General features: G+C 32.5%; 10 protein-coding genes across 10 annotated transcripts; 5 read left to right on the forward strand and 5 right to left on the reverse strand. All coding sequences in view use genetic code 12, as the record gives it.

Annotated features, from left to right (window-relative positions):
• Nucleotides 1-618: 618 nt before the first annotated feature.
• Nucleotides 619-1956, forward strand: J8A68_003505 (uncharacterized protein; the record flags this gene model as incomplete). The annotated part of the gene is made up of 1 exon (XM_049407369.1): nt 619-1956. The coding sequence occupies one exon, from the start codon at nt 619-621 to the stop codon at nt 1954-1956; it is 1338 nt and encodes a 445-aa protein (XP_049263188.1).
• Nucleotides 1957-5084: 3128 nt separating this feature from the next.
• Nucleotides 5085-7680, forward strand: ECM22 (Ecm22p; the record flags this gene model as incomplete). The annotated part of the gene is made up of 2 exons (XM_049407370.1): nt 5085-7331; nt 7402-7680. The coding sequence occupies 2 exons, from the start codon at nt 5085-5087 to the stop codon at nt 7678-7680; spliced, it is 2526 nt and encodes an 841-aa protein (XP_049263189.1).
• Nucleotides 7681-8472: 792 nt separating this feature from the next.
• YPT31 (Rab family GTPase) lies at nt 8473-9138 on the forward strand (the record flags this gene model as incomplete). The annotated part of the gene is made up of 1 exon (XM_049407371.1): nt 8473-9138. One exon carries the CDS (start codon nt 8473-8475, stop codon nt 9136-9138), a length of 666 nt encoding a protein of 221 aa, XP_049263190.1.
• A 101-nt stretch (nt 9139-9239) lies between these two features.
• On the reverse strand, nt 9240-9701 carry J8A68_003508 (mRNA splicing protein; the record flags this gene model as incomplete). The annotated part of the gene is made up of 2 exons (XM_049407372.1): nt 9240-9641; nt 9699-9701. The coding sequence occupies 2 exons, from the start codon at nt 9699-9701 to the stop codon at nt 9240-9242; spliced, it is 405 nt and encodes a 134-aa protein (XP_049263191.1).
• A 241-nt stretch (nt 9702-9942) lies between these two features.
• Nucleotides 9943-10416, forward strand: J8A68_003509 (uncharacterized protein; the record flags this gene model as incomplete). The annotated part of the gene is made up of 1 exon (XM_049407373.1): nt 9943-10416. One exon carries the CDS (start codon nt 9943-9945, stop codon nt 10414-10416), a length of 474 nt encoding a protein of 157 aa, XP_049263192.1.
• Nucleotides 10417-11251: 835 nt separating this feature from the next.
• On the reverse strand, nt 11252-12484 carry CLG1 (Clg1p; the record flags this gene model as incomplete). Its single annotated transcript, XM_049407374.1, has 1 exon — nt 11252-12484. The coding sequence occupies one exon, from the start codon at nt 12482-12484 to the stop codon at nt 11252-11254; it is 1233 nt and encodes a 410-aa protein (XP_049263193.1).
• Nucleotides 12485-16479: 3995 nt separating this feature from the next.
• Nucleotides 16480-19167, forward strand: J8A68_003511 (uncharacterized protein; the record flags this gene model as incomplete). Its single annotated transcript, XM_049407375.1, has 1 exon — nt 16480-19167. One exon carries the CDS (start codon nt 16480-16482, stop codon nt 19165-19167), a length of 2688 nt encoding a protein of 895 aa, XP_049263194.1.
• Nucleotides 19168-19308: 141 nt separating this feature from the next.
• ARC15 (Arc15p) lies at nt 19309-19788 on the reverse strand (the record flags this gene model as incomplete). The annotated part of the gene is made up of 1 exon (XM_049407376.1): nt 19309-19788. One exon carries the CDS (start codon nt 19786-19788, stop codon nt 19309-19311), a length of 480 nt encoding a protein of 159 aa, XP_049263195.1.
• A 305-nt stretch (nt 19789-20093) lies between these two features.
• J8A68_003513 (uncharacterized protein) lies at nt 20094-20489 on the reverse strand (the record flags this gene model as incomplete). Its single annotated transcript, XM_049407377.1, has 1 exon — nt 20094-20489. The coding sequence occupies one exon, from the start codon at nt 20487-20489 to the stop codon at nt 20094-20096; it is 396 nt and encodes a 131-aa protein (XP_049263196.1).
• A 350-nt stretch (nt 20490-20839) lies between these two features.
• Nucleotides 20840-22492, reverse strand: PGI1 (glucose-6-phosphate isomerase; the record flags this gene model as incomplete). The annotated part of the gene is made up of 1 exon (XM_049407378.1): nt 20840-22492. The coding sequence occupies one exon, from the start codon at nt 22490-22492 to the stop codon at nt 20840-20842; it is 1653 nt and encodes a 550-aa protein (XP_049263197.1).
• Between the last annotated feature and the right edge of the window lie 993 nt (nt 22493-23485).

Consider the following 23485-nt stretch of genomic DNA (forward strand, 5'->3'; position numbering starts at 1 on the left):
TTCAAGTGTATACCCATGGGAGGCGTTTGCATATCTAAAGTTGTATTTCAAAATGAGATGGTGTGTTTGATATCATTTAATAATTTGAAATTTTCAAACAGTTACTCCCTCACCTGTAATTTAATTGCTTCTTTCCTCCTCACCTCTTTCCTGAAGTATGTATGACCCTTGGGGCTTATCAAATTCTCTTGTGCGATTTTTCCGAGATAAGCAAATGTATGCATCATTTGCATGGTTTACACAGCCACTTCTTAGTATTGTATCTGTGTCATGTGTATTATAGAAGATAAAGTAAATTGGATCCCCCCCCGGGTGATGTGTTGAACACAGTAAATTTTTTACAGCCATTTTTTTTAATTAATTTGAATTTAATTACGTAAATAAATAAAAAAAGATTAAAATTATAAAATGTCAACCACATAATCAGTTTGTTGAATCATTTTTAATTTTTCTTTTTTTTAAAGATCCCAGCGTATATTTAAATTATTTAAACCCCCTTTTTTTTTCTTGGATTCTATAGCTACATTCACATAACAAAACACTTTAACAACAATCAACCACCACAAACAAACACTCACTCATTAACAACTACTTTTACATATAAATAAATTTTCATACATGTCCAATCTACTAAATAATCCTGTTGAATCATTATCTTTATTTGATATTTCATTCCTTACTTTGGAAGCAGTCTTAGAAGTTGTTATAATATGTTTTGCGGGTTTTTTTGCTGCCAAAACCGGATTATTAAATATTCAAGGGCAAAAAGTAATTAGTGCTTTAAATGTTGATTTATTCACTCCTTGTCTTGTTTTTTCCAAATTAGCATCTTCATTATCAATTTCTAAAATTATAGACATTGGAGTTATTCCTATCTTTTATGCCGTATCAACTGGTATTGCTTTTAGTTGTTCAAGAATTACTGCATATTTATTATCTTTAAATGAACCAGAATCTGATTTTGTAACTGCAATGGCAGTATTTGGTAATTCTAATTCTTTGCCAGTTTCATTGACTTTATCTTTGGCTTATACATTACCTGATTTATTATGGGATGATATTAAGAATGATAATAATGATAAAGTTGCTGGAAGAGGGATTTTATATTTACTTATTTTTCAACAATTGGGTCAAGTTTTAAGATGGTCGTGGGGGTTTAATACATTATTAAGAAGAAGATCTCAAGTGGAATTAAATACATATTATACAAAACATGGAGCACAAATCCATATGACTAACATAGATGAAGAAACCAGTCTTTTAGCCAACCAAGAAAGAGACGAAGACGCATTCTACATTGACCAACAACAACCTTCAAATGAATCCATTATTTCCTCAATTGAAAATCAAAATGTTGCTACTACTGATAATTCGCCTTGGTATTCAAAAATTGTCCAAATCAAACCAATAGCTCAATTCCTTGCCTTTATGAATCCTCCATTATATGCCATGTTAATCAGTGTTGTAGTTGCTTCAGTGCCATATCTTAAAGACATGTTCTTCACCAATACAGATTCATTTGTTCATAATACCCTTACAAATGCAATTATTGGTTTAGGTAGTGTTTCAATTCCATTAATTTTAATCGTTCTTGGTTCCAATTTATACCCATCTCAAGATCTCCCACCTGCTTCAAAACATTATACAAGAATCTTAATTGGTTCATTATTATCGAGAATGATCTTACCTTCAATAATATTACTTCCAATAATTGCCCTTTGTGTTAAATATATAAATATTTCAGTATTGGATGATCCAATTTTCTTGATTGTTGCATTTATTTTAACGGTAAGTCCTCCAGCTATTCAATTATCTCAAATCAGTCAATTGAATGAGGTTTATCAAAAAGAAATGGCCGGTGTTTTGTTTTGGGGTTATGTTGTTTTCACAATACCTAGTACGATTTTCATTGTTGTTATGAGTTTAGAAGTGTTGGATTGGGCAAAGAAAGGTTAAGGGGGGGAGCTACATATTTGCGTACTTTTTGTTTGATTGTTAAAAGAATTCCTGTTCTGCAACCTGTTTGTATTCTTATTTGTTGGATTGGGATTTCTGTATTAAGTTTATATATATATTATATTCTAAAGTATGTGTAGTTTTTAATAGAATGATGTATTTGCATTGAACCTTAATCTCCTAGTTTGTTTTAGGAACATTGCTACATGGATGAACAATATTTAGCAATCCAACGGTAGTGACAGATTATTGTATCGTTTTGAGACTCGTCAGGGTATCAAATTTGTCAATATAGAGTCCACTGTATATTTTGTTCAAAGATTGTGGAAATGAACTGCCGGCTTAAAGTTCTCTTTAAAGTAAAGATAACGCCACAGGGTACACATCTGTAGAGAATAGAGATTAAGAGACGGCTATGCGTGCGCTGCCAATAACTCCAACCGTGACCTCCCTATCCCACAGCCCCCAAGTTTCCAAAGTTGTCTGGAAACAAAAAGGGTCATGATCCTTCGCCTGAGAAGTATCAAGTCTGTTCTAACCAACGCATTCCTGCTACAAGCAGTAGACAACCTTTTCAATGGGCAAAGAGCAATTTAACATTTCTATGCATCATCAAAAACAAGTTGTTGTTGTCAATTTTCAAAGAAGGAGAATATGTTTAAGCTTTTCCATTCCAAAAAGTAAAGACATAACCGTATGAAAATGACCCTGGGAAATATTGATAATTGCGATCCAATGAGCAAAAATCAACGGAAATTATTATAGCTTGTACTCCGAATAATTTTTGGCGAGTTTTTTGGCAATAAATTTAAAAGATATTTTTTTAGACTTGAAAGATTAGTTAAAAAATAATGTAAAATTAAAAAATATTATATCCAAAAAATAAAATATTTTTTACTTTTTTTTATTTTGCAATTTGTTTTTGAGATTTCGGTACAATATGTTGTACCAGAAAGAACTAGTTTCAGAAGGGCATGGCATTCTAACAGTCGAATAATAGCTTCTTGAAATGTGGAATGAGAGGACCGATACCCAACAAGTACACAATCATTTTTTATTCAATAGCAAACTCTATTTATCCCATTTTGATGCCTGAATATTAAGTCGAAGGCTGGTTATAAGTCCTCAGAAACGATTGTAAGAGGTATACAGGCATGGATTGAAAGAAGAATAGTTCAGTTGGACTCAAAATAGGAAGCTTAAACTATCCTTGACGCTTGAGAAGCAAAAATAGATTCCCCACTTATGATGTCTTCAAAGTGGCTGGTCCAAACCCGAAAAGAGAATTGGCGCACCTACCTAGACTAAAACTTGTCGAATAGTAATTAGATAATGCAGTGAATTAGAAGTGATACAGTTGTGTGAGCCAAATCAGTCGTCTATAAGTGATATGTAGCAAGACTAAACAAAATTGTTTCTTTTTTCAAAAACTTTATCTCCCATTATTATGTTTATTTAGTTGTTTTAACTTCTGTTAATTATAATCATGAGGTGCTGGCCGTGGCAATAAATATTCTCATTGTGGATTAACTCTCATACCTTTATTGACAACGGTAACAAGTTTGCAGAACCGCGGCAGGTTTCACGTCCCCACTTTTGACAGTGATTTTGACTGCCATTGTTTCGGACTTGTAAATTGACGTAACACCGAACGAACAATGGAACAATATTGTTCATTAGTCATCATGCGATCTTGTTCTAGCTTGGGTTTTATTCCATTTATAGAAGCATGCGAACAAACTCTTTTTGGATACATGGGTTCAAATACATATGAATTATATACCTATAAGAAGTATTCATTACCAAGATATTGAGATTTAAAAGAAACTTGATTAAATCGAGGTGGATTTGTTGATCGGATTTATAACAAAGCAGCCGAACAAATCTCAAAACAATAGCTAGTTAGAGAACAATTAAAACATGATTCAAAAAGGCAGACCACTTTTGGTGGCTGATTGGATTGATAATAGAAACTGAATAGGGTCTTTTGGTTAATATAATAAAAGCTTTCTCGCTTCATGTTTCGTTGAGCTAAAAGTTGAAAATTGACAATTCGCTTGCCATCTATGTCAAATTTGAAGGTACTTTAGAAATTAATAAACTACATGGTATCGAAAGAAGAAATAGTGACAAACATAAGGTTCAAATGGACTTAGGACCCAACAATATTGATATTGAATAATTTTATTAATACATATACCCGTAAAACAGGCTTGTAGATACTGTGGTTTTTTCAGTAATTAATTAATTAATTTAAATATTTGCGCCTCGGGGTCCGCCTTTAAACTGCCGAAAATGGAACATTAATTATATTTTATTTTATTTACATGTACATAATATCATTATATTCCAAATATAAGACTTGTCGTAATAATGCTTCAATTTTCCTAGTAAAGGCATACCTTTTTTTTGGTGGTTGTTCAATGTAAAGGGTCTGATAAAAGAAGAGCCGGGGCACATAGTTTATTCATATTTGATTTTTTGTTTTTCCTTGAAAATTAATATTTTTTAAATTATAATTATTTTATAAGGTGGGGTGGAAAAAAATAAAAAAATAAATGTGTCTGTTTTTGGGTTTAGTTTCTTCTCACTAAAAAATTTTATTTAATTTACCCATTTTTACATAGAGTCATACCTTTTTTTTTTCTTAGTGCAAAATGGCAGATAAGTCGCGATGGATGGAGAATCATCATCATCAATTCGTTAATTACTTTTTTTCTTGGGGGGGGCACCACCATCTCTCTCCCTTCCAAATCGTAATCAAGCGTTTCTCCCCAATCAAGACAACTTGACACAATTTATATAAGCCACTTAAGAATAAGTTAAATTAAATAGAATTCTGTTTATTGTTTTAATAAAAGTACAAAGAGAGAACAAAGTAGTAACAAATCCGGAAAAGAGAAAAAAAGCCAAATGGATTTAGAGAGAGGGTTCAATATTTTTCCCTTATTAAAATATAAAGATTTTAAATTTCGTTCCAGAGCTTTTTTTTTTCTTCGCCTATAATTCTTGGATCAAAATCACTAGGACCTAACAATCTTAACTACGTAGTTTATTACAACAACATTATACTTATACCTACTAGCTGGCGGCTAATAATATAACATTATCGCAAAAGAACGCAAAATATGGATACATCAGCGGAATCAAATATCCGCCGTATCAATACCAATTCATATCCATCAAATACTGAAGATGATAATTTGCATGCACCAGAAGTAAGTGAATCCACTTCAGGTGGGTCTCCATCCAGCCCAGGAGGACAAACAATAAATATGAGTGACATGTCATATTCAAATACTGTATATGCAAACAAGTCTCCTCTAGACTCCAATAATAATAGTAATGGAAGTAATGCAACTCCAATGGGAATTAATATGGCAGCAACTTCATTAGGTGAAAAAGCCAAGCGTAGAAAACATAAAAATTCTAAATTAGGTTGTCCAAATTGTAAAAAAAGACGGGTGAAATGTTCTGAAGATTTACCTTCATGTCTTAATTGTAGAAAACATAAAGTTAAATGTGGATATTTGGATTATACTGAAGATCAATTAAATGAATTGCGTCAAATGAAATTACAAAATGAAGTTGATGAACTTACATTAAATGCTAATAATAATACTGGTGCCATAGTTAATCCTAATGAATACAAGGAATCCCGAATGGACTCCACTGTGAAAAAGCAAGTTAAGATAATACCAAGGATACCGATAGCAGAAAAGGAACATCATCAGCTGAAAGTAGCTAGTAAGCCTCATCGTTCATATCAGTCAATCACTCAGAATTTTGATAATTTATTGAGTGATGAATCACATGATAATGAATTACCAATCATCTATCCAATCTATTCTATCAAGAAGAGTAATAGTCTCAACAATACCGATCAACAAATACGACAAGAGACAACTCAACCGGTACCGACATCAAATCCACCATCATCATTACAGCCTAGTAGTCAACCACTTCTCCCGCCTTCAAATCCATATTGGAATCTATCAGAATTCAATCTTGAAAAGACTAAACCATTGCCAGGGGCAATCATCATTCCAACCAAATTTATTCATAAACCTCGTCCCAATATTAATCATTTACAACAATTAAAATCCATGGTTGAAGCAGCAGGACCTTCAATTCAACATGGAACATTTTCATTACCTCAAATTCGACATGTTTATAGAACATGGCTTACATCATTTGTTTATCAAGCATATACTTCAGAATTAATGTTTAATTGTTTACTTAATTTAACTACCAATTATTTAATCTCGAATTGTTTTCATGAAAAATATCGAAATTTAATTAAATTGGGCCAGAATCATCAATCTGGGGCAATACAATTATCAAATATTAGATCAATATGTATTGTGAAATCATTTAAACATTATGCAAAGGTTATTAAAGATTTAAGAAGAATGTTGAATACTAATGAAGATCCTGATTTAGTTGGATCTGTTTCATATATTCTTAGTTTAATGTCAATTTATGATCCTGAAGCAACTTTAAATTCAATAAATTGTTTTCGAGATGGATTATTTAGTATTTTAAATTATAATAATAATTCATTAGTTAAAGAAGGTATTACCCCCAATTTAATTACAGTTCATCTAAAACTTATGACAAATATTGTTAGATCAATTTATTTACCAAGTTTTAATCCGGGGTTTTTAAATGAATTTAGACAAATGTTAATTAGATTTGGTGAATTAATAACTTCAAGTATTGAATTACAATCTCAACGATATGGGAATGAAGCTCATAATAATGAATATTTCACCTTTCTTAAATTAAAATTTGATGATTTAATGAATTTTACAAATGATACAATTAATAATTTTATCCCCAATGTTACGGCCAATATGTCAAATTTACATGTTCAACAAGAATTATTATATGATATGATTTATAGATGGGTAAGATTATTTCCAGCCAGATTAATTGCAGTAAGACAATCTAATGATCCATTTGAACAAGTATTATATTTATTTTATAAAGTATTCAAGAAATCTTTATATGCTATATTCCCCCAAGTTAAATTTTATTTTCTTCGAGATTTTGATAGTCCCTTGATGTTGGATGTATTTGCTGGTGATAAAGATTTGGATATATTTTATCATTGGCTAGATAATCCTATTAATTGTAATATTTCCCACGAGATTTATTCACCAATGATACCAGAATTAAAACATATGTCATCATATCTTATAAGAATTATTACCTTTTTCCAAATGAGACTTTATTTATTATATAGATTTATGGTTTATGAACCAATTGCTAAAGAAAAGTTTCCAATTGATAATGTTAAAGAATGGAGAGAGAAAATTTATGATGTTGAATTGACAAGATCTGAATTTAATGAAGTTATTGGATTATCAGAAGTTCAAATTACTTCATTTTTAACTCAATATATTAAAAAGGATAATTATCCTTCGATAANCTAAAGAAAAGTTTCCAATTGATAATGTTAAAGAATGGAGAGAGAAAATTTATGATGTTGAATTGACAAGATCTGAATTTAATGAAGTTATTGGATTATCAGAAGTTCAAATTACTTCCTTTTTAACTCAATATATTAAAAAGGATAATTATCCTTCGATAACAAATGATGTTAAAAATGGTAGATATCATGATTTAGATGATGATGATATTAATCTAGATATTGATTTTTCATCATTACAACCAAGTGGATTATTAGCAGGTGATTATAATATCATGACCCATATGTGATTTATTACATAAGCTATTTGCATGACATTTTATAGAGATTTTATTTAAGACTGGAGAGAATTTTAAATAGAAATAAATTAATTCATTTGATTTCATTTCATTGATACTTAAATCTATAATTAGGCGAAATTCATTGCATTGTTTGAATTTGATTCTTGGCATTTGATTTCAACAATGTTAACAAATCAACTTACAATATTTTGAAGTGAATACGTGATTTAGCCTTTCTATGTATCTATCTCTCTGACAAGACCAAATGTAGCTTATAAAGATCAAGAAAAGTTTAATTTGCCTTTTTCTATAAATCTTGACATTTAAAATAATTATCCAGCAATTTTTCCTCTTGTTACGTGAATTGGTTGCAAAAAAAACATTGCATGTAAAAAAAAAATATTTTCTCCTTTCAAAAAAGTCGTGTAAAATGAAACAATTTTTCGTTCTCTCTTTTCTTTTTTTTTTTTTCTGATTTTCTGTCGTTCCTCTCACACTCATTTTCTCCTCCGCCAACAACAAAATTCAACAAACTCACCAAACAGCCAAAAAACATTTTTTAATAAGGTTTGTTAGCAACAGAACACACACTTATTTCATTAATACCATTTAGCACTCAAAGTTGTAAACCACACGCCCCTTGTACAACTTAATAGGAACTAATAATTGTAATACAAACCATCCCCCCCTTATACAGTATTGCCTCCCCTCGATAGACTGATTTTATTTTATTAATATCAATAGACATACATATATCCACACATTTCAATTCTTTATTACTAGACAACACACATAACAACAATGGCTGATAATACAGACGACTATTCATACGATTACGAATACTTATACAAGATTGTCCTTATTGGTGATTCAGGCGTTGGTAAATCCAATTTATTATCACGTTTCACCCGTAATGAATTCAATTTAGAATCTCGATCAACTATTGGAGTAGAATTTGCTACCCGTACATTAGAAATTGATGGTAAGAGAGTCAAAGCACAAATCTGGGATACTGCCGGACAAGAAAGATATCGTGCTATTACTAGTGCTTATTATCGTGGTGCTGTTGGTGCATTAATTGTTTATGATATTGCTAAGACTGAAAGTTATGAAAGTGTAAGTAGATGGCTTAAAGAATTGAAAGAACATGCTGATTCTAATATTGTTATTGAATTGGTTGGGAATAAATCTGATTTAGATCATTTAAGAGCAGTACCAACTGAAGAAGCTAGGAATTTTGCTCAAGAAAATAATTTATTATTTACTGAAGCAAGTGCTTTAAGTTCGGATAATGTTGATTTATCATTTCATCAATTATTAAAGAATATTTATGAAATGATTTCAAAACATCAATTGGATACTAATGAACAAGGAGGAATAAACAAACCAACAACTGGAGGTCCAACTATTTCATTAACACCTGCTCCCCAAGAAAGAAAGAATAAGAATGCCGGTGGATGTTGTTAGACAGAGTAGTAATAGCAGTAATTTAATTAGTAATAATAATAGTATCAGCGTTTTATACAATTATGTATTCTCCCCGGTAAAAATTTATACAGTAATTCTATCTAAGCAATCTTCTTAAGTCTTCCTTTAACACTCACGGGAGTTTTTAAAGGTCGACTAGTCCCCGTTCCTTTATTCACAACACCCAATCTACTACCAACAGAAGTTAATGGAGCACTCTCTATAACAAGACTAACAATTTGATCTCCTCTTAATATAATCAACCCAAGACTTCGTTTATCCAACGTTGGTTTAATTTCAGTTGGATTATTTGATTTTTTTAACTCTGAATATGATTTTTTGGTAATTCTACTTTCAATAGTATCGGATAATACTAAATTAAGATGTTTATCAAATGCTAATAATGTGCCTATATATGATCGATTATCAATTGTTGATATCTTGATTCGATAATTTATTAAATCTGACATTTTGGTTTTTTTGGTTATTGAAATTGAATTAGACTAAAAATATGTGTTAGTATGATTTCTAGGAAAACATCATGTACTCCATATACATACCATTGCTATAGTAGGTTATTATACTTATCTTAGATAGATAATGGCAAGTCTTCTCTTGTTCATCATCACTCTGATTTTTTCATTAGGAACAGTAATCCAGGTCGTGTAAAATTTCCAAATATCAAGATTGTCTGGCTGGCTGGCTGGCTGCCAAGGGCAAACAAAATAAACAACAAAACCCTGGATTTAAAATTATTCAACTGCTTAATATTCATCAATTGGGGTCCATAAATATATTAAACCAATGTCAGAAGAACACAAGGAAGAAGCCGTAGCAATCTCCAAACCAGAAGAAGTAGCCGAAGAAGAAAAAGTTTCTGAATCCAAGGAAGAAGCTACTGGTGAAGATACTAAGAAACGTGCTGCTACTGAACCAGAACTGGAATCTGGCGATAAATCAAGCAAGAAAAAGAAGAGAAGAAGAAGACAATATGAAGATGATGTTCCTCCAGAATCTGCCGAGAAGGAGCAAGGCGAGGAAGATGACGAAGAGGAAGAAGATGGTGATTATGATGATGATAAATTAGCAGAAGATGAAGAAGAAGATGATTTATTAGAGATTGATGAGTCTAATATTATTACTACTGGTCGTAGAACTAGAGGTAAAGTCATTGATTTTGCCGAAGCTGCTAAAAAATTGGATAGAGAACAAGGTGTTCTTAATGAAGAAGATGAAGACGAAGAGGAGGAAGAAGAATTTAAGGAAGCAACCAAATAGGGGTTGTAACCCAAATATGTATCATATGTAATAACATAGTAAATTGAATAGAAAATTATACACACAGATAACTTTATAAATGTCTTAATCATATTTCTATCACTTCTTTTTGATCTGTATGAGAGGAACTATGGCTACAACAATAGTATTAGGTTCATAAGAAAGGATCGTTATCATTTATTTAATTAAACAATGATTCTTCTCTATAAAAAATAAGGAAAACACTAAATATATATTAAACTAATAATCAGGTTTTCAATTAAAACAAAAAAAGTCTCACATACTTTTTCATCACCATTCATTTTCAAAAGATACCAAGAGTATCAATTAAATCAAATAAAATCACCAAACTCTAAAAAAAAAAAAACCAAAAACTAAGCAAAGTGATAAATTAATATTTGATTGTATTTGAAATGGGGACCCGTTCCCGTTAGTCAAGCTTGTAGCTTTATAACAAGAGACAACATAGGAAAAAGACTTTAGATTATTGTCGTTGTTAAGTTCTTTTTTTTTGGAGGATTTTAAAATAAAATTTTTCAAATTTTTTTTGGGGTATTTTTATAAATTAATTAAATTAAAATTGTATACTAACAGCAGCAATAGTATCAGCATCAGTAGTAGTATAACGGAACACTTTAAATTGACTTGATCTTTGTCAATAAGCGGGCGAAACAAGGAAAATAGCAAAAACGGGGGGGACGGTTGGGGAAAATAATAATAAAAAAAACCCACAACTCTATCAACTCTATAATAATAAACTTTTTCAATTTAAAGAAAGGATATGCTTTCTTTAAAAACAATTAATAAAAATAAAAAAACTAAAACCATATCTCTGTTAACATGTTGCCATATAATAAGGGTTTGCATATCCTACAAATCCATTTCCACCCGGAAATCCAATCATACTAGGAGGATATTGTTGACTTTGAATATGACTCATTGGAACATGAGCAATTGGTGCACCAACATATTGAACTGCAGGATCATTGAATTGAGAATTATAATTATTCCAAACTGGTTGTGGAGGTTGTGGCGCTTGTGATGACCAGATATTATCATGACGGTGATCATACTTGATTGGGGATGTGATTATTGGTGACGAATGTGGATAATTATAATATGAAGATGTTGATTGTTCATGACTATAATAAATTGGGGATGATGGGATTGATGATCTATAAGTTTGTACTGGAGATGATGAATTACCAGCATACTTAATTGGACTAGATGGAATATTATTTGACACAATTGGTGTAGTAGTTGCTCTTGTTGAAATTGGAGTACAAGAAGATGAATTTCCATATTTATCTAACCAAGTCTTCCAACATTCTTCCAAAGTTAAAATATTAGATTCAAAATTAACAACATTTAAAGACCATTTGACATCTTCTAACCAATCCTTTTCTAATTTATTCAAAACTTTCAAATCTAATCCAGTAGCTCCACACCAAGATTTATTAGTAAATGTATTATCATCATTAAATTTATTAGCTAAAACTAATGAAACAATTAAATGATTAAAAATTTCATGTTCATTTAATAAACCTAATTTTGCAGCCGAAAATCGTTGATTCATATATTCTAAAGCAATAACAATTGTAGATTTTGGTAATCTGGTAGCAAATAAAACTGAAACAATTAAACTTTCAAATTCTTTAGTGGGATTTCTTGATTGTTTCAACATTCCAAATGAACACCAACTTAAAAATGTAGACATGGTATTTAAATCATACTCCAAAACGGAATTAATACCTCCATTAACAGCAGGCTCTTGTTCAACAGGTTCAATTTGTGCTTGGGGAGGTTGCTGTTGATGGTGGTGGTGGTGGTTGATCACAGGAGTGAAACGAGTCATATGTTGGGGTTGTTGTTGATAAGCATATGGTTGTTGATACATAGACTGAGATGGTCTATGATGAAAGTATCCAGAAGTAGTAGAGTTGGATGTAGTAGTAGTAGTAGTAGAAGAATTATTGTATTGTTGTGGCGGCAAGTAGCTAAAAGAAGCTGCTGCTCTATGACCAGCAGTACCTAATCCTTGATGATATTGTTGATGAACTTGGTACATGATTGTTGTTCTTCTTTAATCTCTTCTCTTGACAGGTAGTAGTAGTAATAGTTGTGTTTTTAATTAAAAACACTAATGGATATATAAGAACCGTAAAAAGATTTTAACGAAAACTTAATGAAAAGCTCGTTAATAAAATATTCAGCAAAAAAGGTAAGTGGTGGTTGGTAGTTCTTGTTGTTGTTGCAATAAAGCAGACACTAAGTTGAATAAACTAAAACTTCACAGTAGTTGGGGGATGATAAATTAATATATCCTTTTGATATGACACTTATTAAACGACCTTTCAAATAAAAAAAAAGGTGGGAAATTAATAAGTAGTAGTAGTGGATTGAAGGGGTGTGGTTGGATGGAAGAGTGACTTTCTGTGGTTAGTTACCTAAGGTGTCTTTACAATATAAATAAAAAAAATGAATGTATGTAAGTGTGTGATAAGCACTTTTTGTTTTTGCTGATTGTGATTCCTTTATATGTGGTGGTTGTTATGTAAGAAAGAAACAAAAAGGGAAAAAGGACAAAAATTTTTTTTTGATTAATAAATTGATTGATGGGTAGTTTTGTGTGTATGTGTCAATTTTTATACAGTATGTGTAAAATGATTCCAAAAAAAATTTTTCTCTTTCTCTCTCCCTTATTTTTATTTTTTAATTAAAGTTTTTTTAATAAAAAATTAAAAAAAATTAACTTTCTTTTTTATCCAAGTGTTTTTTTTTTCTTGAATGTTTCCAACTATTGGTTTGGATAGTGAATTAATGGATGGGTGACCAACTGACTAAAAATTTACCTATTAGTTTTCCTCTTAATAAGGGGAATATATATATCTATTAGGTAAAATTTATTAAATGAATGAGAGAGATGGTTAAGTCTAAAGAAGAAAAGAAAGAAAGAGACTGAAAAGGTGGGAAACGAAAAAAAAATTTTCATATTCTAAAACAATTTTTTTTTTTGGTGAACACAAAAATGACAAGTGTCGTGTAAAATGGTTCAAACACCACGAGCCATTTTTTTTTTTTTTTGCTCTCGGGAAGTTTACTTTCCATTGTTTTACCAACCAGTAAAGCAAAAATGGTTCAATAAATCATGTGCAGGCCAATATTGCTATCGGCGCAGATTACTCATTTAGGAATTACTATTGTACAAAGTCGCAATAATTAGTAACGAATTTTTTTATTGTATCACTCATACATTACTGTCTCTTGCGACCATAAAATCAGCTTGCTGAATTTATGACATCATTCAGGGTAGACAGCTACATATATCTACACTTTTATTAAAAAGCAATCATGCCAGTTTCTGTAGCATATGTGCATATCATCTCCTCTTATTCCACCGTTGTGTCATTCACTCACCTCCTTTAGCAGTTCTCTGTTACATAGTTGCCAGACTTCAATATAAAAAAGAAATTAATTTACTTTTTTTAGCAATCCCGGTTATTTTTCTTTTTTATTCACCTCGTATGTCAGACTAAAAAAGATCATGCACGTGATTTCTCAAGGTCTAGAACCCTCCACCCATTTTGTCAGAACCCTAGTTTGCTTGAAACCCAAAATAACAAGGGTAAATCATGTTCACAGTTCCATAACACTCTTCACATGGTTAAGGAACCTATTTTCTTTCTAGAATCATATCTAGAAAATATTCTTTGGGGATAGTAGTCTGGTAGTTACGGAGTTCCTTCAGCATTCTTATCAGAAAGTACTTTTTTTTTTTTTCTGATACAACCGTACTTAATTAATTAACGACTTCCACCAATATCCGAAAAAAAAAAATAACAATCAGAAAGGGAAACGAATCATCCACTTGACCCGCTTATTTCCAGTTGGCCCGAGGAAGGAATTGCAATCTAATGGGGTTATTATCTTTGTAAAGCTATGCAATTACAAGTGAATCGTTTCATAAAAATGCAGTTATTGGAGAATTGATATGGATTACTTCTCTTGAATCAATACAAGACACGAACCCTACTAAACTCAAATATGAAGCCAACAGAAAAAGGTAAGTATTATTATGTACTAATCGTTTCCATATAGTAAAACTCCACGCATGATCGACAGATTTCAGTCAGAAATTTGTAGTCTTCTGGTATCAAAGTAATCAAATAGACAAATAGTAGCCTCGCAACAAAAAAGTTCATAAGCACATTGGTGGTTGCAAAGTTTACAGTTTGTACGGACTCATACAATCAGATCTTTACAATCGTTTGTATAAGAACGGTTTTAGATGGTGTGTACAAGAAGCGCCCTGGTATCTAGATGTTTAACTCGTGTTAATTTCAGTGTCCATCCTTCATACTTGTTCGCCTAACTATGGGGGTCAACATCTGGAATTTACTTGAAAAATAGTCTTTTCCGTTATGGTATCTTGATAGAATATCAACCATAAATGCTTTTATTCTTCCGAGTAGTTGATATATGACGAGTTCGCACCTAGAACCTCGAGAACTCCAACCACTCTAGCTGGCAGAATTATCATCTTGACCTGAAGTATCGAAAAAACGATTATATAGGTCAACTTGTCCATTACAAAGATGCCAATTTTTCAAGATTGTGATTATTGCAAATATCTCTTTCTGCGTACCAGAATAACGGCTTTGGGTTGGATTCAATTTGAATCAGTCCCAATCTCTTTTGTTTCATTCAAATTGAAAACAACCAAAATCCGGTGTTCTGCCATGGAGAAATAGTTACTTGTTAAAATCACAATTTTTGAAAAGTATGATCGAGGGATGGATAAAGACCACACATTGACAATGCAAATATGTGAAGCTGTTTGATATTACTTGAGAGTTGTTCAACCAAAGGATCAAAAGGTTTAGCTTAAGTCGGTAACACAGGGTATCCTCCATATTCTTCCACAGAGAAACAGTTCCTGTGATCTGGTGGACCAGATTTGTATATCATTAAAGCATCTTTCTCCGAATCAGCCCGACGCTGCTGTTGATTGTGGACAACCATTTTCAGAGTGCAAACTGTAATTTTACCGGATATGTATCATTTGATATTGCTTCCTTATAATGGGGGCTTTTTTGGACAACCACCTCACCTGTGATCTTTTGGAAGGAGACGAACAAGAAGGAATTACTGGAACTATACCATAAATCGAATAATTGGGGGCTTATAGTGAACGGAAGTCGGGTTGTGAATAATACCTATGTATATTCTGAGTAAACGTATTAACATAAACTGGAGAGAAAAGGTATATAAAAGATTCCGGTAAATCTAAACGATCGTCTAATAACGAACGTCGTTGGAAAACTATTCTCTTACGGAAAGCACATAACCATCAGGGCATTTGGCCTGTCGGTTACAACAATTTCTTTTCAATTTAAATGAATAGAGTTATAAATCTCTATTAACTGTATATATAACTTTTTTTAGTGTATCTTATTAGTAGTATGGTAAATAGTTAGTACATTATTGTTGGGAGAAAAAAAATAAATTTGCAGCCAATTCTCTCCAAAAATTAGTATCTACACACCTGATCACCATGGATACTTGATTTTTGTGAACATACACTTCACTTATTATTCGAATCTGATCAAATTGAAATGCAATTTCTATTACCCATCATAACAATCATGGTTACATGATGTCCAATGTTATATAATATGACCACAAGACAAGAGCGGGATGAGTTTGGGTTGGAATCAGTTGCTCTTGTTAATCTCTTCTTGAGAATCAGTTCAATTGTCGATTCATTCTCTTGAGATGGCTTTCAAAATTAGTCAATGAGACTCTCTTGGGAAGATTTTCATCTAATAAATCAACTATATATATAGTAACTTTGAAAGAGGTAATAAAAGTCGGGCCCCGAAGGAATTTAATTTTCTTTGAAACTAATTGTCTTTCCTAATTGGGACGACCTACCAAATAAAAAAGGTAAACAAAAAAAATACAATGTTTACATTTCGTTGTTTACAAAGAAAAATCTTTTCAATAGACTTTACAAATTCACAACCCATTTGACTTACTTACTTCAACTGAATTCAAGTATCAATGACTTCATCAATTCCCCTTTACTTAAAGATAAAGGGTTGTTCCAATAACTCCAATAAGATTGATGGAGAACAACAACCAGAATTCAAACAAACTTCATCAACAACCATTGAGTTTAACGAAAAACCATATGAATTCAACAAGATCTATTCATCAGAAACCAAAGAATATCCAGAATTAATCCAGAATAAGACATCATGTATCATTTTGTTAGGTCCTACTGACAGTGGAAAGACCACCATGTTGAAAGAATTAGTTTTCAAAAAAGTTAAATCACTTCAAGGTCTGACTTTTATTACATCGTTTGAAGTCACCAATAATAAATATATACTTGATTTATTAGATGAAAACTCTCGCAAGAGAGTACCATTGGCTAATTTCGAAAGCCATCTCAAGAGACAAAAAGTTAATGAAACGACAATTGAACTGATTCTCAAGAAGAGATTAACAAGAGCAACTGATTCCAACCCAAACTCATCCCGCTCTTGTCTTGTGGTCACATTATATAACATGGGTCATCATGTTACCATGATTGATATGATGGGTAATGAAAAGTCAACTGGTATGTCTAATGGAAGCATCTTTGCCAATACAAACATATCTTCAATTACTCAATTGTTGGCAAGTAAAACATATACAGTTAGATCTTCCAATTTTTTGACTAATTTGATATTTAGAAATAAGGATTTACAAGTTGTTATGCATTTAGATCCTTTTGGAGATGTCTCATTGATTCGGTCTACTTTAGTTAATGTTGCTGATATGTTGAAATCATTCAAATTGACCACATCGAAATTTGTTTCTACTCAATCTAATAATAAGGTTCCAAATTATGCTCGTCCTACTTTATCTTCTAAATTAATTTCAACTTCCAAGAAGATCGTTAGAACTTCCCCAGTGAAAGGGTCTAAAATGGCAGTTTCAAGGACTGTTCATATGTTACCCTCATCGCCAATTAAACAAATAAGAAGAGAGATTAAGCCATCTATTGGATCCACTTTTTTCAGATCGGAAAAATTAGAAGCAGAAAATATTAAATTGAATCTAGAGTTGGAAAATTTGAAAAATCTTGTTAAGGTTAAAGAAGAAGTTAATTTGGAATTATCAGAAAAGAATAAAACACAACAAGAGAATCTTGTTGTTGAATTAGAACAAATCAAAATAGATTTTGCTCAACTTAAAACTGATTATGATCTTACTATAAACAATATTCAAACTTTGGAAACCTCTAATAAAGAATTAATTGTCCAAGCTGATCAATTACAAAATGAATTCTCATACAAGGAAAAGCAATTAAAAGGACAGTTGGAAGATAAATCCAAAGACATCGAATCTCTTACATCTGATATTCAAAATCTTAAACAGCAAGCTGGTGGCTATGAGTTAGAATTACAAGAAACCAAAACAAAATATGAACAACTTAGGGTATCCAAGGAAGAAGAACAATCCAAACTCAATGAATTGGTCGATTCAAAAGATAAAGAGATTGATAATACCTCAAAATTACTCAAAGAAGCTACCGACAAAGTTCTGAAATTAGAAGAAAAGATCCATGCTCAACAATTAGAAATTTCTTCCTTGACGTATGAGATTATTGATATCAAGGATAATCACCGAGCTGCAATTAAACAAGTGGAAGAATCTCACAAGAGAGAGATTGAAAACTTAAGCAACTCTCACAAAACTGAAATTGAGGGTCTCGAGAATGATTATCAATCTGAAACCAAGAAATCGGAAAACATTAGCAATGAATTAATCAATAATATGGCTGAATTGGTTCTATTAAAAGGACAGCTTAAAGATCAATACGATCTTCATCAAGAGGTTGTAAGTAGTAAAGAAACGGAAATTTCTCACTTAAAGGGCCGATTGAGTGATGAACAACAAAAGTCAACTAAATTGGAAGAAGCATTAAATGAAAATGCAACAACTATCAAAGCTTTGGAAAATCTGTTGCAGTCATCAAGGGACGCAAACAGAACCGCTTCAGAGTTAGAAGAAGAACTTGATCGTATTAGAAAAGAAAACGCCAATTCTAAAGCTGCACTTCAAGAAGCAAGAGAATTCAAAGAGAAATCAATTGAGAAATTCAAATATCTTAACGCTCGTCTAGAAGAGAAATCTAAATCGTTAGAGACCTTGATGAAGGACCAACAAGAAATGAAAACTAAGATTACTGCCGATCTTGACAAATCAGCCGAGAAAGTCAGTCAATTAACCCAGCAATTACAAGAAGCCCAAGAGACAATACAAAAGTTGAAGAATAATGATTCTGCTGAGCAAATTGCTGAACTTCGTAGGAAATCACATGAAGTTGTTGAGAAATTCAAAGCAAAGGTTCAAAGGAGAGATGATGAGATTACGAAATTGACTGAGCAATTAAAAAATCAATCAAAATCCAGTTCTATCCTGACCAATATGCCAGAACTTTCCCCAAGCAGAACTACTCTGTTTAGCCCACATCAAATCTATCAAGACAAGGTCGTTTTGTCAAAGCCAAGTACAGAAAAATTAAATGGGTCTCCTAAAGAGAAAGAAAAGAAAGTATTAAAGCCTAGCTCGAAGTTAAATAGTTCTCCTATAAAGGGTTCAGGTAAACATGATTCCTCCCCATTAAAGATTTTAAAAAGAAAGTCCTCAATGATGAATAGCCCCAAGCTCAAGAAAAGATCTACACCACCAACGTAAAATTAACATTTGAAATTTTTATACCCATTCCTAATCAACAAAAGAACCTAATCTATATTGTTTAATTAATATGCTTTTTTTAGTTTTGTATTTGTTTTGTATAAACGTATTATTGCCTATGTAAAGTATACAGTAAAATCTCTATACAGTTCTTCTATCAGTCAAATATCGAGCAATTGGTCCCAATCCCCCAATCTCGACTGCTTTTTCGAACCAACTCAATAATAAACCTCCTTGTTTTTGACCATATTCCTCACTCATCGATTTATATAAATATTTTATCAAAGTTTCTTGTTGTTCACTATTCAAACCATGAATAAATTGGTCCAAATCATTAAGAGAATTGTTATTTCTGATCGAACACAAAGTTTCAAAAACAGTACGGGCATGGAGGGATTTGGTTTCTGGTGTGGAGACATATGGTGCTGAATCAAGTGCAAGGGCAAGTGCGTCCTGGAATTGTCCCGTTGATAATTGATTACGGATTTGTTGGGAGACAGATTCAATGGTGGATTGAGGAGTGGCTGGAATTGAATCAGGAATGAGATCTTCTGGTGAGAGATGATTCTCGGTTTCGAAGGCGTCAATGTCAATTTTCCTCCAGTCTTCTTGAAACGACATGTTCTGGTTTTTGTTTAAATGGGTTATAGGGGAATTGAGTATGACAGTTGTGGGAGAGAGAATTGATTGTTGGTTTTTGTTTAGCTTTGTTCCTCCTGAGTGAGTGAGAGTTGGTGTTATATGCACACCACCATAAAGTATGTGTATGGGTGGGACCTTACGAAACAACACAAGAGGATAATCTACAAAGAAACTACATGACAAGCACAGTATTTCAAACTGATTGATTCGTGCTATTGCTCTTCTCTCTATCCATGAGTTATCCTAATGTACATATATATATCTAACTAGTAAGTGTATTTTTTTCAAACTTTCACTTTCTTCAGTCTCTTTGGTTCATCTACCTCATCCTCATCTTTCTCTTGCAGCAACTGTTGTTGTTGTTGTTGTTCCTGTGGTAGTTGTGGTTCATATCCATCAATAAATGTTAATGCACTATCCCGTAATTTCAAACTATCAACAATAATAACAACTAATCCATCACTTCCAACTTCATATTTAATATGTCCTTCATTAGGGATAGCTATCTGTTCATCAAAGTTGTCAAAGAAGTCGTTCATGGCTGTAAAACTTTGGATAGAGTCCATATTACGTTCTTCCATTTCTCCATCCGGGTGGCTGGGTGAGTTGATGACTATTATGACTCGAAGAGGGTAGTCTAATTCGTCTTGTTCGTGTACAAATTCTTCTATGTCTGACATTTTTATTCTTTGATGTCGAGTTCTTATGGCGATCTATAGATATGATAGAGACTAGACTCAACCTGTCTTCTTCCTTTATATCTCAGCTCTGTTGCAATAAAGACAGACAGTGTAAGATGGTTGATGGCCTGAATAAAAAAAAAATCTAGATTCGATGATCCTGTATACAACTATAGAACTAAAAAGAGGCAAGCACATGGTAGCTACGAGTCAACTACCCTCTCTAAGGAATAATTACATGTACAGATATTGTTATCTACTTGTATATTACTATTAAGAAAAAATTACATAAGTCTCATCAAAGGTGAAGGGATTATAAAACCATATATATATGGAATGAATTATCTTTTTTAGATAGACCAGTCCTTGAATTGGTTAATCAAACCTCTAGTTGATGCATCATGAGATTCAACCTTCTTTTCACTGTCTAATTCCTTACCAATAACCTTAGCTAAGACCTTACCTAATTCAACACCCCATTGATCGAAAGAGTTAATGTTCCAGACGGCACCTTCAACAAATGTAACGTGTTCATAGTAGGCAATTAAAGCACCAAGAGTAGATGGAGTAATCTTTTGAGCTAAGATGGAGGTGGTTGGACGGTTACCGGAGAATTCCTTGTGTGGAACCAATCCACCAGTAGCACCTTCAGCCTTGACTTCTTCAGTGGTCTTACCAACCATTAAAGCTTCAGCTTGGGCAAAGAAGTTGGATGCAAGCATCTTTTGGTGGAGGTTGTTTTCAATTGGGTTGTGAGATTGAGCAGCCAAGATGAAATCAGATGGAATCAATTTGGTACCTTGATGAACAAGTTGGAAGAAGGAATGTTGAGCGTTAGTGGCTGGTTCACCAAAGAGAATAGTACCGGTTTCGTAGTTAGCATGGACATTAGCTCTGGTGACGGATTTACCATTTGATTCCATAGATAATTGTTGCAAGTAAGCTGGGAATCTGTGTAAGTATTGATCAAATGGAACAACCAAATGAGTTTGAGCATTGTAGAAGTTATTGTACCAGACAGATAATAAACCACCTAAAGCTGGAATGTTGTTTTCTAATGGGGTGGTTAAGAAATGTTGGTCAACAGCTTCAGCACCCTTTAAGAATTGTTCAAAGTTATCGAAACCAATGTAGATGGCAACGGATAAACCAATAGCAGACCAAACGGAATAACGACCACCAACCCAGTTTTCGAAACCAAACATATTTTTGGTGTCAATACCGAATTTAGCAACTTCTTCTTCGTTGGTGGATAAAGCGGCGAAATGCTTGGCAATATGAGATGCATCCTTGGCTTGTTCCAAGAACCATTTCTTGGCGGAGTTAGCGTTAGTGATGGTTTCAGCAGTGGTGAAGGTCTTTGAAGCAATCAAGAATAAGGTGGTTTCAGCATTCAAGTTCTTGAGGGTTTCAGCTAAATGGGTACCATCAATATTAGACACGAAATGAACATCTAAGTTTGGTTTAGAATAAGCTTTTAAGGCTTCAGTGACCATAACTGGACCTAAATCGGAACCACCAATACCAATATTAACAACATCAGTAATGGCTTTACCAGTGTAACCAGTCCATTTACCATCTCTAACTTCGTTGGAGAATTCCTTCATGTGTTGTAAGACATCATCAACTTCCTTAGCAGTATCTTTTCCATCAACAGCCATTTTTCTCAAGGCACGGTTTCTTAAGGCAACGTGGTAGACAGCTCTGTCTTCAGTAGTGTTGATATGTTTACCAGCAAACATTTCATCTCTCAATTGTTCAACATTTGCTTCCTTAGCCAATTGAACTAATTGATTGAGAATTTCCTTGTTAACAAGATTCTTGGAGAAATCGAATAAGATTTTGGAACCATCAAAGTTTTCAAAAGTTCTAGAAAATTCGGAAAATCTAGAAGAATCTTTAGCAAAAGCATCTTTAACACTGAAATCCTTACCAATGGAATTGTAAGTTTCTTGTAATTGTTTCCAAGCTGGTAATTCTGAAGCTAATTTGAAGGAGGACATTGTTGTTTTCAATTGGGAAGTGAGGTTTATGATAAATAGAGATTGAAAAACAGGAGAGAAGAAAAAAGGGGGGAGCGGAATTGGGTTTTTTATAAATAAATAATTTTTCAAAATCCTTTATTAACAGGGTGAGTGAAGTGAAGTGGTAGTGGTAAGATTGCGTAGATGGAAAATTGAGAACCGAAAAAAAATAAAAATGTGTTAAAAATGTTTAAAAATATTTATTGCTACTACCGTCCCAACCACACCCGTTTTATTTTTCTTATTGTTTTTGAAAAGGAATTCCTTCCCAGTTTACTAGATTCTGTATAAATAGAGTTGGATAAAACGAATAGCGGTCAAAAGTAAATTTTCTTAGGACGACCAGTAAACTTGGCTAATAGACAATTTATTCGCCAATTACATTACAATTATCAGCCTGAAAGATGCAGTAAGAGAGATGAGTAATCAGATTGTAATTTGTGTAATCTAACTTCAATGGATCTAACTAACTTCATTAATAAATTTGAAAAATTCAAATTTTCTTCTCTCTCTCTCTCCACGCCTCCCGGAGTAGGCAGGTCCAACCATTTCCTCAAACAAAAAACATTGCAACATCACCTTTTAAGGTACTTTAGAGTATAGAGGTGGCTGAAACTGATTCTATTTTTTGGGACTTTACCGGTCGTTACGTTTAATTTAAATTCAATTTAATTATTTTTATATGGATCATTATGCGAACGAGGGTCTCCCTTCTTTGCTGCTGATATGGAGCACGGACATAGATATCAAATTTCCGATTCAATTCAATATTTCCGATGTCTAATGTAAATACCGGAAATACATGAAACCCTTGCGCTGAGACATCGGAGAATCTTTCTACTGCAGAGACTCTATAATTATTTAGTTCGAGAATTAATAAGCTCGGGAATTTGCTTTGTAAGCTTATACGATAAATATTGCCTGGAACCACTTTTTTCTTGTAGATCAAATCAATCAAATATATAACCTAAA

Source organism: Hemisphaericaspora subhashii, assembly GCF_019202705.1.
Source record: "Hemisphaericaspora subhashii strain CBS 10753 chromosome Unknown scaffold103, whole genome shotgun sequence".
Classification (NCBI taxonomy): Eukaryota; Fungi; Ascomycota; class Pichiomycetes; order Serinales; family Debaryomycetaceae; genus Hemisphaericaspora; species Hemisphaericaspora subhashii.